This window comes from Anolis sagrei, chromosome 9, assembly GCF_037176765.1.
Source record: "Anolis sagrei isolate rAnoSag1 chromosome 9, rAnoSag1.mat, whole genome shotgun sequence".
NCBI classification, from domain to species: Eukaryota; Metazoa; Chordata; class Lepidosauria; order Squamata; family Dactyloidae; genus Anolis; species Anolis sagrei.
The window spans coordinates 19,054,281-19,068,992 of NC_090029.1; the positions used below are offsets into that span (position 1 = coordinate 19,054,281).

The 14,712-nt window shown below is 42.1% G+C and overlaps 1 protein-coding gene across 1 annotated transcript in view; it reads right to left on the bottom strand.

The window, feature by feature from the left end:
- The window catches only part of PATL2 (PAT1 homolog 2), a 35,023-nt gene extending 25,797 nt beyond the window's left edge, over positions 1 to 9,226 (bottom strand). Inside the window, 2 exon segments of the mRNA XM_067471467.1 lie at positions 4,818 to 5,004; positions 9,089 to 9,226. Of these exon segments, the coding sequence (XP_067327568.1) occupies positions 4,818 to 5,004; positions 9,089 to 9,226 (325 nt within the window).
- Between the last annotated feature and the right edge of the window lie 5,486 nt (positions 9,227 to 14,712).

Consider the following 14,712-nt stretch of genomic DNA (forward strand, 5'->3'; position numbering starts at 1 on the left):
TATTATATAATTTATAATTATAATTTATATAATGCGGTTTGAAACGCCATCATGTGGTCAGTGTAGACTCCTACAGTGCATTACTTGGGAGTGTATATCCAGCCTCATACAATGGCTGTGTGGATACAGAGATAGAGATTGTAGGGAGACTAAGGTGCTTGTTTATAAAGCTACTAGCTGTCCCCTGCCACGCGTTGCTGTGGCCCAGTCTGTTGATCTGGAAAATAAAGAAATGAGAAAGTGTTGGTTTCTAATATATGTAATTTCTTTATGCTTGTGGATAAAAAGTATTTCTTGCAGTTTCTTTGTCAGTGTTGATGTGGAGAGTTTCTGGTTTGCCCACCCCGGAACATGCAACATATCATTGTCCTTCTTTAAGGGTCCTTTTCAAATCTATACTATATCTGTGTGTGAATCATATCTATCTCTATCTATGGCTGGGTGGCTCTTTGTCAGGAGGACTTTGATTACTTTTCTTGCCCTGATGAAGGGAGTTGGATTGGATGGCTTTAAGTATTTTCTGTTGGTCATGGGGGTTCTGTGTGGGAGGTTTGCCCCGATTCTGTCATTTGTGGGGTTCAGAATGCTCTTTGATTGTATGTGAACTGTGAATCCCAGTGCCTACAACTCCCAAATGTCAAGGTCTATTTCCCTAAATGCCATCTGTGTTCATATTTGGGCGTATTGAGTGCTTGTGCCAAGTTTGGTCCAGATCCATCATTGTTTGAGTCCACAGTGCTCTCTGGATGTAGGTGAACTGCAACTCCCAAACTCAAGGTCAATGCTCACCAAACCCTTCCAGTGTTTTCTGTTGCTCATGGGAGTTCTGTGTTCCAAGTTTGGTTTGATTCCATCATTGGTGGAGTTCATAATGCTCTTTGATTGTAGGTGAACTATAAATCCCAGCAACTACAACTCCCAAATGACAAAATCATAATTTTTTGAGTGATGGTCACTTCTTGTGTTGTGAGATGTTTTGTTGCCAAATTTGGTGTGATTTCGTTCATTGGTTCTTTTGTTTTTAAGGCACTCATTATGCACAGAGCATTTTTATATATATAGATTGTCCTCCCAACCGTGCTATATGCCTGTGAAACGTGGACTGTCTACAGACGTCACATGCAACTCCTGGAACGATTCCATCAGCGTTGCCACCAAAAAATCCTGCAAGTCTCTTGGGAAGACAGGCGGAGAAACATCAGCGTGCTGGAAGAAGCAAAGACTACCAGCATTGAAGCGATGGTCCTCCGCCATCAACTCTGCTGGACCAGCCACGTTGTCCAGATGCCCGACCACCGTCTCCCAAAGCAGTTGCTCTACTCCGAACTCAAGAACAGAAAACGGAATGTTGGTGGGCAGGAAAAGAGATTTAAAGATGGGCTCAAAGCCAACCATAAAAACTCTGGCATAGACACTGAGAACTTGGAAGCCCTGGCCCTTGAGCGCTCCAGCAGGAGGTCAGCTGTGACCAGCAGTGCTGCAGAATGGAGGGTGAAAGAGAGAAACGTGCCAAGAGGAAGGTGCATCAAGCCAACCCCGACTGGGACCGCCTTCCAGCTGGAAATCAATGCCCTCACCGCGAGAGAAGATGCAGGTCAAGAATAGGGCTCCACAGCCACCTACAGACTCATAAGAATTCTGATCCTGGAAGACTATCCTACTCAGCCAACGAGGGATCACCTAACTAACTAACACAGATTGTATCTTCTATCTATATAAATAAAAATGTAATGTTCATTTGTGGGATTAACAGAACTCAAAAACCACTGGACGAATTGACACCAAATTTGGACACAAGACACCTCTCAGGCCAACGAGTGACCATCACTCAGAAAAACACTGAAAAACACAGCAGACAAGACTTAAAAAGCCAAAAAATACATTAAATCGCATGCGCAAAACCACACACACACACATATATGCAAACACACATATACACAAATACACACACTCACACATACACATATATACACGCACAAAACACATATACACAGACTAGGACACAGCAATTTGGCAGGGGACAGCTAGTTATAATGTGGTTTGAAATGCCATCGTGGTCAGTGTATACTCCTACAATGCATTACTTGGCAGTGTAGATCTAGCCTCATACAATGGCTGTGTGGATATACAGATATAGATAATATATATATATGTATGTGTGTGTGTATAGACACAGAGAACTGGGAAGCCCTGGCCCTTGAGTGCTCCAGCTGGAGGTCAGCTGTGACCAGTAGTACTGTAGAATTTGAAGAGGCACAAATGGAACTCAAGAACGGAAAACAGAATGTTGGAGGACAGGAAAAGAGATTTAAAGATGGGCTGAAAGCCAAGCTTAAAAACACTGGAATAGACTGAGAACTGGGACGCCCTGGCCCTTGGGCGTTCCAGTTGGAGGTCAGCTAAGATCAGCAGTGCTGCAGAATGTGAAGAGGAACGAATGGAGGGCAAAAGAGAGAAATGTGCCAAGAGGAAGGCGTGTCAAGCCAACCCCGACTGGGACCGCCTTCCACCTGGAAACCGATGCCCTCACTGCGGGAGAAGATGCAGGTCAAGAATAGGGCTCCACAGTCACCAATGGATCCACCGCCAGTACACTGACCTTGGAAGACTATCCTACTCTCCTACTCGGACAACGAGGGCTCGCCTAACCTATATATATATATATATGCACACACACACACACACACACACACACACACATAGGTTAGGCGAGCCCTCGTTTGTGAGATTAATATAACTCAAAAACCCATTAGACAAATTGACACCAAATCTGGACACAATACACCTATCAGGCCAGAAAGGCTGCAAGTCAGGCCAACGAGTGACCATCACTCTTAAAAACACTGAAAAACACAATGGAAGATACTTAAAAGACCAAAAAAATGCCTTACAGAGCATGCACAAAACCATACAAACACACACACACAAACACACACATATATATGAATGAGACCATATGCAATTTCAAACTGCAGTATGTGGCAGTGTTGATGGGGCCTTGGCTAAGCTCTTGACCAGGGGTCCTCAAACTTTTTAAACAGAGGGCCAAGTCAGAGTCCCTCAAACTGTTGGAGGGCCGGATTATAATTTGAAAAAAGCATGAATGAATTCCTGTGCACACTGCACATATCTTATTTGTAGTGCAAAAAAACACTTTAAAACAATACAATAATTAAAAATAAGAACAATTTTAACAAATATAAATTTATTAGTATTTCAATGGGAACTGTGGGCCTGCTGTTGGTTGATGAGATAGGATTGTTGTTGCTTTGTGCTTTCAAGTCGTTATAAACTTAGATTGACCCTGAGCGAGGGCCAGGTAAATGACCTTGGAGGGCCGCATCCGGCCCCCGGGCCTTAGTTTGAGGACCTCTGCCCTTGACCTTCTCTTTCCAGCACTATTTTGTAGAATACAACACTCTGAAGACTTGGCCTTTCTCCTTTTTTTGTCCAGCAACGTATTTTTTTATCCATCCCTTTTTGTTTTTATAGTTTTTGTGACTTCCGATTACTTCACGCAACAGGTTGAGGATCATTTATCCGTAATTCTGAAATATTCCAAAATAATCAAAATTTGTGGCCAATAAAGCTTTGCTGATAGTCCAAAAGTACAGCAAAGTTTATTCCATGCACAGGATTATTAATAATATAAAATAATATAAAATTATGCTTGCCTTGAGTCTCTATATTGGGAAACGTAAATAATGTTTATCTCCCATTCTTTCAACTTTTATATTTATTTTTCTAGGCACTGAATCCATATAGTCGAAGGCTTTCATGGCTGGAATCACTAGGTTCTTGTAGGCGTTTTCGGGCTATAGGGCCATGTTCTAGAGGCATTTCTCCTGACGTTTCGCCTGCATGTATGGCAAGCATCCTCAGACGTAGTGAGGTCTGTTGGAAGTAGGAAATATGGGTTTATATATCTGTGGAATGACTGGGGTGGGGCAAAGAGCTCTCTGCTGAAGCTAGGTGTGAATGTTTCAGCTGACCACCTTCACTAGCATTTGAAGGCCTGTCTGAGCCTGAGAAAATGTTCTGTTGAGAGGTGTTAAGATGTGCCTGGTTGTTTCCTCTCTGCTGTTTTGCTGTTGTAATTTTAGAGTTTTTTTATTACTGGTAGCCAGATTTTGTTCATTTTCATGGTCTCTTCCTTTCTGTTGAAATTGTCCACATGCTTGTGGATTTCAATGGCTTCTCTGTGTAGTCTGACATGGTGGTTGTTGGAGTGGTCCAGCATTTCTGTGTTCTCTGGCTACCAGTATTAAAAAACTCTAAAATTACAACAGCAAAACAGCAGAGAGGAAACAACCAGGCACATCTTAACACCTCTCAACAGAACATTTTCCCAGGCTCAGGCAGGCCTTCAAATGCTAATGAAGGTGGTCAGCTGAAACAGTCACACCTAGCTTCAGCAGAGAGCTCCTTGCCCCACCCCAGTCATTCCACAGATATATAAACCCATTTTCCTATTTCCAACAGACCTCACTACCTCTGAGGATGCTTGCCATAAATGCAGGTGAAACGTCAGGAGAAATGCCTCTAGAACATGGCCCTATAGCCCGAAAAAACCTACAAGAACCTACTGAATCCATATTTTCAGACTTGCAGCCTTTCTGGGCTATTTTTATTTCTCTGATAGTCTCTTGCATTTCTTTTATTTCAGAGATCCACCTTTGCCAGCCTGCCTTCCATCCTTTTCCCAGCAAAGGAAACAGAAGAAAAAAAACCCCAGCAAATCCTCCAATCGCGAGAGTGCGCATGCGCTTGAGGAGAAACATCTGCCCGGCTACTAGTGATGCTGAAGAATGAATTGCTCCCATTGGCCGAAACCTAAGCCCGCTGAGTTCCAGGCGTTTCCCTGGCTTGTTTTGATTCAGAGGAAGCTGAAGAAGAGGCGGGGGTCTTCTTGGTGTCGTCCTCCGAGGCTTTAGCCATGTTCCTGCCCTGCTTGGCTTTCCTGCTCTGCCTCGAGGTCCTCGAAGCCCTCCAAAGTAATCCTCTCTTTGAACGTGTGATCAAACTTCAGCTCTTAACTCCTTAACTTCCTGTGATGAGCCAGGCCTGGGCAACTTCCGGCCCTCCAGTTGTGGGAGTTGAAGCCCAAAATACCTGGAGGACCGGAAGTTTGCCCAGGCCTGCTTTCTAGCCTTCTCTGCCAGAGAGGGCTGGTGTGCCATCAAACCACAACTCTCACAACAGTTAAAGTGGTATCAAACTGCATTAATTAAGTAGTGTAGATCAGATCAGGGGCTGTCAAACTGGTAGCCAGATTTTGTCCATTTTCATGGTTTCCTCCCTTTCTGCTGAAATTGTCCACATGCTTGTGGATTTCGATATACAGGGTTTTGTTGTTCTTTTTTCCATGTCAGGAGTGACTTGAGGAACTGCAAGTCGCTTCTGGTGTGAGAGAATTGGCCGTCTGCAAGGACGTTGCCCAGGGGATGCCCAGATGATTTGACGCGGAACAATGGCTTCAAACTACAAGAAAGGAGATTCCATCTGAACATGAGGAAGAACTTCCTGACTGTGAGAGCCGTTCAGCAGTGGAACTCTCTGCCCCGGAGTGTGGTGGAGGCTCCTTCTTTGGAAGCTTTTAAACAGAGGCTGGATGGCCATCTGTCAGGGGTGATTTGAATGCAGTATTCCTGCTTCTTGGCAGGGGGTTGGACTGGATGGCCCATGAGGTCTCTTCCAACTCTTTGATTCTATGATTCTATGATGTTTTTATCATCCTTGTGGGAGGCTTCTCCGCATGAGGAGCTGGAGCTAATAGAGGGAGCTCATCCGCCTCTCCCCGGATTCAAACTTGATATACAGGGTGAGGCAGCATAACTTCCTTTTTTCAAAACTTAATAAAACCCATTGTATGAATCAGAAATTTTAATTTTTTTATAATGTAGGCACATCCCTAAAGTTTTGTTTTACGTAGTTTTGAAGATCAAATGAGGTAGGTGACGTCCTCCATTCTCCATACACTGAGTAAACCGATTTCTGGCATTTGTCATGACTCTTGCCAGCATAGCAGGCGTTATGTTGGCAATTTCTTCCTGGATGTTGGTCTTCAAATCTTGTAGGGTCCTTGGACAGTTCACATAAACACGGGATTTAAAAAAAAACCCATAGAAAAAAAATCACAAGGAGAGTGGGCCGGCCACTCCAAATCTGCTTGAAAAGTAGGCCTCAACAGCAAAAGCACACTCCTCACTGTTCCAACGCATCATGGTGACTGAACTGTATCAGGACAAAACTTTATACTCCCACCTCTCAAACGAGACCGCTAGCGCTCCGCTACGTCTTCAACCGACTGAATGGCACGCATTTTAAAAAAGGAAGTTATGCTGCCTCTCCCTGTATTATTTCATTTGTGGATTTCAATATATTATTTGATTTTGTGGACTTCAATATATTATTTGATTTGTGGAATTCAATATATTGTTGAAGGCTTTCATGGATGGAATCTTGTGAAATTGGGTTTTATATCTGTGGAATGTCCTAGGGCTAGGCCACCTTACTGGGATCTGCACGCATTATTTGCCGATACATCACACAGTCTTAGACACTTGGGAATGGTCCGACATGTGATCTAATTCAACAGCCAGCAGAGTGCCTTGTCTGATGTGGACTCATCGTGTTGTGTTTCAAATAATAATAATAATAATAACCAATACAGCAGCCAGCATAGTGATTTCGTTTGCTGTGGACTCATCTTGTTTGCTTCAAATAATAATAATAATAATAATAATAATAATACCTTGACCTGCACTTAAATACAATTGGCATTGACAAAATTACCATCCGGATTGCACAAGCGGTCATTTTAATAATAATACTAATACTTGTTTGCTTCAAATAATGATAATAATAATAATAATAATAATAATAATAATAATAATACCTTGACCTGCACTTAAATTCAATTGGCACTGACAAAATTACCATCCGGATTGCACAACCGGTCATTTTAATAATAATAATAATAATAATAATAGAATAGAAATATAAATAGTAAATATGCAAAGACTCTGGCACAAGCCAGTAAAGGTGGTCCCAGTGTTGATCGGCACACTGGGTACAGTGCCTAAAGACCTTGGCCTGCACTTAAACACAATCGGCGCTGACAAGATTGCCATCTGCCAGCTGCAGAAGGCCACTTACTGGGATCTGCATGCATTATTTGCCGATACACAGTCCTAGACACTTGGGAAGTGTCCGAAATGTGATCCAATACAACAGCCAGCAGAGTGTCTGCTGTGGACTCATTTTGTGATGTTTCAAATAACAACAACAACAACATTGAGGGAAGTCCCTGCATTTTTCAAGGTGGAGACTATTCGTTGGTTTATATGTCTTTAGCTTGGAAAATGAAACCATTTTTTCTCTTTAGTGGACCCTCCAGATCTATATTATTAAGTGATGGTGACATGAATGAGGATACGCCTAATAATAATAATAATAATAATAATAATAATAATGTGAAAGGCAGTCAAGACCCAACATTGAAGTAAATCAATAGTAGTAAACTGCTTCAAGTGCAAAAGGCAAAAAGGGAATCCCGTAAAAACACAATCCAGAGCAGAAGAGAAAACTGGCCAAAGAAGGCTCTCTCTCCATGGACAGAATTGAAAAGCGGACAACAGATCCCAAATGTAGACTCTGCAAGGAAGCAGATGAAACAATAGATTACATCTGCAGCTGCTGCAAGAAGATCGCGCAGACAGACTACAAGCAGAGGCACAACACCCTTGCTTAGATGATTCATTGGAACTTGTGCCACAAAGACCATCTGGCATTCCGGAGGAAAGTAAAGACCTGGCTGTTTGAACAGGCATTTGACTAAGCAGTGTGATTGCTTGATTGACTATCGGAACACGGAATATCGGATAACGAGTTTGGATTCTGATTTCATTGATGAGACCTGATGGATTTGTTATACTGATGTAGTGATGTAATGATATTGATGTTTAATGATTTGTGGTGCTATTGCTTTTAAATGCTTAATGATTTTGTATTGTGTATACCTAAATTGTTGTAAACCGCTCTGAGTCTCCTAAGGGCTGAGAAGAGCGGTATACAAATAAAGTAAATAAATAAATAAGTAAATAAATAAATCTGCCTGCGACAAAGAACTGGTGGGATCACAAGCCAGAAAAAGTTACAGAGAATGAACATGCCAAACTCCTCTGGGACTTCTGGATTCAGACAGACAGAGTTTTGGAGCATAATACTCCTGACCTCACAATTGTGTTAAAAAACAAAGTATAGGTTGTCAATGTTGCAATCCCAGGTGACAGCAGGATTGCAGAGAAACAACTGGAAAAGCTGACATGATACGAGGATTTAAAGATCGAACTGCAAAGACTATGGCAAAAAATTACCAGTACTAAATAATAATAATAATAATAATAATAATAATAATAATCTGGCACAAACCAGTCAAGGTGGTCCCAGTGGTGATCGGCACACTGGGTGCAGTGCCTCAAGGCCTTGGCCTGCACTTAAATACAATCAGCGCTGAGAAGATTACAATCTGCCAGCTACAAAAGGCCACCTTACTGGGATCTGCACACATTATTCGCCGATACATCACACAGTCCTAGACACTTGGGAAGGGTCCAACGTGTAGTCCAGTTAAACAACCAGCAGAGTGTCTGCTGTGAACTCATCTTGTTGTGTTTCAAATAATAATAATAATAATAATAATAATAATAATAGTAGTAGTAGTAGTAGTAGTACTAGCAGCAATCCCAGGGGCCATCCAGTCCAACCCTCTTCTGCCATGCAGGAAAAACACAATCCAAACAACCCCTGACTAATTCTGGAAGCAAGGAAGACTTGGGGGAAAGGGTGTGCATAGTGAGGTGTCTATGAGGAGGAGGAGGAAAGAGGAGGAAGGAGCACAGAGCCCATCCATTATGCCCAGCGGAGCCCCAATGGCTCCACAGAGCACACTTTAATAACCACTGGTCTAGATGCATCCACACCATCCCTGAACCTTTCTCTAAGGAAGTCATATCTGAGTTGGAAAAGTGGTCCTTGTCTGGTGTATGCTGCGACCGATTCTGCCTAGGAAGACAATGGCAGAGACCTCACGCATGTCAACTGACACTTTGCCTTCTGTTTCTTCATTCTTCTCGCAGAGGAGCCCAACGTGCAGGTCTATTCTCGTTATCCAGCAGAGAAAGGCAAGAATAATACGCTCCATTGCTATGCGGAGGGCTTCCATCCTCCCGAAATTGATGTCACTTTTGAGAAGGATGGTGTCCTGATTGAGAGGGTGAAGAAGTCCGATCTTACCTTTCATCTGGACTGGGCCTTTGAGTGTCTGTTCTATGTCCACATTATTCCTGATGGGAAAGCCAATTACACCTGTATTGTGGTGCACAGCAGCATGACCTCTCCAAAGAACGTCACGTGGGGTGAGTGCCTCGCGCCTTCACTCTTCCTGCCATTGCCTTGACACTCCGTTCTTTTCTCAGGAACCATTGTGAACCATTTGGGTGCTTTCTATATTACAGTCTTTCAAGGAAAATATCCTGGCTGCCATTCTGGTTTCCAAGACACTCTTCTTTTAACAGACCAATAATAATAATACATTGCCCGCCTTTGTGTGCTCCTGCCAATGGAACACACAAAGAAGAAGATGCAATTTTCTAAGTACTTGTTATGAAGAATGGTAAATGGACAGTCAGCCCTTCACATTTGCTAGGAAGCCTAAATGCAAGTAAAGAATTTGCTGTTTTGTTTTGTGTTTACCTGAGATAATGTTTCTCTAGGAATTTCTTGGTCATCCAGCACCACACCATGATTGGCTTCTGCTGGAAGCTGACCATCAGAAGAATCACACTGGGGGACCCAGAGATTCCTACAGAAAAAAAATAATAAAATTTATGAATAATCAAATATGCAAAAATTCTAACTACAAAGTATTGTCGAAGGATTTCATGGCCAGAATCACTGGGTTATTGTAGGTTTTTTCGGGCTATATGGCCATGTTCTAGAGGCATTCTCTCCTGACGTTTCGCCTGCATCTATGGCAAGCATCCTCAGAGGTAGTGAGGTCTAGGAAAAAGGGTTTATATATCTGTGGAATGACCAGGGTGGGACAAAGGACTCTTGTCTGCTGGAGCTAGGTGTGAATGTTTCAACTGACCACCTTGATTAGCATTTGATTGCCTGGTAGTGCCTGGGGAAATCTTTTGTTGAGAGGTGATTAGATGTCTCTGATTGTTTCCTGTTGTTTTGCTGTTGTAATTTTAGAGTTTTTTAAATACTGGTAGCCAGATTTTGTTCCGGGACATCTAATCACCTCTTAACAAAAGATTGCCCCAGGCACTACCAGGCCCTCAAATGCTAATCAAGGTGGTCAGTTGAAACATTCACACCTAGTTCCAGCAGACAAGAGTCCTTTGTCCCACCTGGTCATTTCACAGATACATAAACCCTTTTTCCTAGTTCCAACAGACCTCATTACCTCTGAGGATGCTTGCCATAGATGCAGGCGAAACGTCAGAAGAGAATGCCTCTAGAACATGGCCATATAGCCCGAAAAAACCTACAACAATAACTACAAATGTGGAGGGATGACTGGACATTTTAAGGATGTTACAAACAGAAATGCATGCAACATTATGGGAGGAAGTATTGTTTCATTTGTTCCAAAAGTAGCACAGAGATAACGTTTACAGTGGATGTATTATAGGGAATTAATTGTTCTTAATGTGTTTCAGCAAGTATTTGAGATTGATTAGTCCCTAGTTATGCCTGCTTAAGTCGCCAAATAGTTCTCTGTTTTGCACTTCATCCGCTTCCCCGGCCCTGTGGTACGCTACTTGCACTATCCTTTTTATATCTGGGTCATGCCCAGTTTGGACATCTTGGTCATTGTTGTTGTTGAACTTGGTGTGATGGAGCACCAATGCAATCTGTTCTATTCTGTTATGTCTCGTCTGTTTTATCTTGGCTGTTGTATTTTTGTGGTGCCCCTTTTTAAAATATGTTTTGTTTTATGGATTGTTTTTGCTTCTATGTTTTGTGGACATCTTGTCCCATTTGTGAGCTGCCTCGAGTCCCTTTGGGGAGATGGTGGTGGGGTATAAGAATGAAGTTATTATTATTTATTAACAATTAATTCCTTCCTCATCCCGGTTTCCCCTTCACGACAATTTTACATTGCCTATCTCCCTCCCAATGTTTTTAAAATATTTAAAATTTTTATTCTTGATGTGGCCCTGCCCAGTGGAATTTCTTGCGTTCGATTTTTGATTGTATATTGCTGTGTTGTCTATTATATTGGTTTTTGCATTTTATGTTTTTGTGTAATACTGTGTTTATTGTGTTGACGGGCGTGGCCTCATGTAAGCCGCCCCTGGGGGAGATGGAGCGGGGTATAAATAAAGGATTATTATTATTATTATTATTATTATTATTTATTTATTTATTTCATTCACTTATACCCCGCCCTTCTCACCCCGAGGGGGACTCAGGGCGGCTTACAGGGAGGGCACAATTAGATGCCTGATCACATAACAAGTAATCCAAAAAATAACAATTCAACACTTAAATTAAAACATCAATGCATAGTAAAATCCTAAAACCTAAAACAATCTCATGTCAGAGTCCATATATCAGAGTCCATAAGTCCGTTCTACTCCGTTTGTCTTTGTCTATTCCCAGGTCCTTGAGTTAATTGTCAGAGTGACCAAAAGCTTGGTCCCACATCCAGGTCTTTAGTTTTTTCCTAAATGCTAGGAGGGAGGTCGCCGATCTAATCTCCCCGGGGAGTGAGTTCCACAGGCGTCATCGTGTCAGGAGTGACATGAGAAAATGCAAGTTGCTTCTGGTGTGAGAGAATTGGCTGTCTGAAAGGACGTTGCCCAGGGGAATGCCTGAATGTTTTGAAGTTTTACTATCCTTATAGGAGGCTTCTCTCATGTCCCCACATGGGGAGCCGGAGCTGATAGAGGGAGCTCATCCGAGCTCTCCCAGATTCAAACCTCCGACCTGTTGGTTTTCAGTCCTGCCAGCACAAGGGTTTAACCGATTGTGCCTCCGGGGGCTCCCTGTTGTTGTTGTTGTTGTTGTTATTATTATTATTATTATTTTCTCTACGGGAGGAATTATTATTATTATTAATAATAATAATAATAATAATAATAATAATACATTCCTCCCGTAGAGAAAATAATACATAATATATGCATATCATTATGTTTTAATTTATCAGTAAAGAGGACCTAAAGGAAAAGCAGAGCTCACAATTTATTTATTTGTTGATTTGTAGTGTTTGTTTTCTGTTTTCTGTCTCTCAAAGAGACTCAAAGCGGCTGTTTGATAATACACAGCATCGGTTTTTGACCCATCTATTTACAAAGGGTCTGATTGAATTATGCTTATGCATCACTGAATGCTGTTTACTTTTTATTATTGATACGTTGATTACAGTGCTTTTTCTTCAGCACTTTCAAGTTGTCCTTTGCAACACTGTTTTATCTGAATTTACATAGTTAGAATACAGAATAGTTCTTGTTTATTGTACTTTTGATGTAAGCATCACTACTTGGTAGTAGTTAACATGTGTTTTCTCTCATCCTAAAATGTGTAAATACTCAAGGGAGGAGAGGTCTTGTCAGATATATATTATTTGTTACTAGCCGTTCCCTGCCACGCGTTGCTGTGGCCCAGTCTGGTGATCTGGAAAATATTGTGAAAGTGTGGGTTTCTAATATATGTAATTTCTTTATGCTTATAGGCAAATGGTATTTCTTGTTTGTTTATCACTGTTGATGTGTAGATTGTCTGGTTTGCCTACTCTGGAATATGGAACATATCATAGTCCTTTTTTAGGGGTCCCTTGAAAGGGACCCCTAAAATCTATACTATATTTCTCTGTGTGTGAATCATATATATCTATCTGTGGCTGGATGGCTCTTTGTCAAGAGGGCTTTGATTACATTTCTTGCCTTGATGGAGAGAGTTGGACTGGATGGCCTTAAGTATTTTCTGTTGGTCATGGGGGTTCTGTGTGGGAAATCTGCCCCAATTCTGTTGTTGGTGGGGTTCAGAATGCTCTTTGAGTGTAGGTGAACTACAAATCCCAGTAACTACAAATCCCAAATGTCAAGGTCTCCCCCCCCCCCCCCAAACTCCATCTGTGTTGATATTTGGGCATATGGAATGTTTGTGCCAAGTTTGGTCCAGATCCATCATTGTTTGAGTCCACAGTACTCTATGGATGCAGGTGAAATACAATTCTCAAACTCAAGGTCACTGCCCACCAAACCCTTCTAGTGTTTTCTGTTGGTCATGGGAGTACTGTATGCCATGTTTGGTTCAATTCCATAACTGGTGGAGTTCAGAATGCTCTTTCATTGTGAACTATAAATCCCAGCAACTGCAATTCCCAAATGACAAAATCAATATTTTTTGAGTGAAGGAGATACATTGGATTGTTAGGTGTATGCTGTCCAAATTTGGTGTTAATTCGCCCAGTGGTTTTTGAGTTACCTTAATCCCACAAACGAACATTAAATTTGTATTTATATAGATAGATTGATACGAACCCTTAAGCCACTTTGGTATATTTCTGGGCTGCTGATGAGGAGTTGGTTGGGTTCTGTAAGAACAGTCATCACCTTGGTGGCTGCAAATATTTAGGAACTGAATTCTAGGTCTTTGAAATATTGGATAATTTAACCATCAGTTTACGTAATTTAATCAGCCGCGTGTACTGATACTGTTTTCTTCTACAGATCAAGAGTACTAAACAGATGACCCCAGAAGTAAGGTAAGGATACTGGATTAAAGTTATAAGTTGATGTGAATGTGATCTAAATAAGAGATATTTTATTTTTCTTTCTTTCAAAAGATGCAGGATAGATAATGAACCACGTGGGTCATTGTGCCTGACTGCCTTTCAACAGACATATTAAAAAAGGACTCTTATTTTGATAGGAAGTATATTCAGAAACATCTGGAGGGTCAGTGTTTACTTGTCTGAGTACAGTTTGAGCCTCCTTTATTTGCAATTAGCTTGGGGACGCAGCACTGCCCGGGTTATTTGAGAAAGGAATTGTGTGTCAAGGTTGGTCTTTATCAGTTATTTATATGGCTCGCAGTGGTCTCAGGAAGTTAGTGAAGGTACTGCAAGTCCCATAATCTGTGGTCCATCCTCCTCCAAACTGCACCAGGATGGAGAGTGGGTCATGGGGGTTCTGTGTGCCAAGTTTGGTCTTGATCAGTCATTGCATGAGGGTCACAGCGCTCTCAGAAAGTGAATGATGGTACTGCAAGTCCCATCATCCATGGTCCACCCTCCTCCAAACTGTAGTAGGATGTAGGGTGGGTCTTGCGGGCTCTGTGTGCCCAAGGCAGCAGCCTTGGGAAGTGAGTGGAGGTACTTGAAGTCCCATCATCCATGGTATGTCCTCCTCCAAACAACACCAGGATGCAGAGTGGGTCATGGGGGATGTGTGTGCCAAGTTTGGTCTCGATCAGTCATTGCATGAGGGTCACAGCGCTCTCAGAAAGTGAATGATGGTACTGCAAGTCCCATCATCCATGGTCCACCTTCCTCCAAACTGCAGTAGGATGTAGAGTGGGTCTTGCGGGCTCTGTGTGCCAAGTTTGGTCTGTATTGGTAATTTTCCGACACAGCCTCAGGCCTTTTCCCCTCTTTGTCACCTCATAGTCTTGGAATTTTCAGGCTGGCCA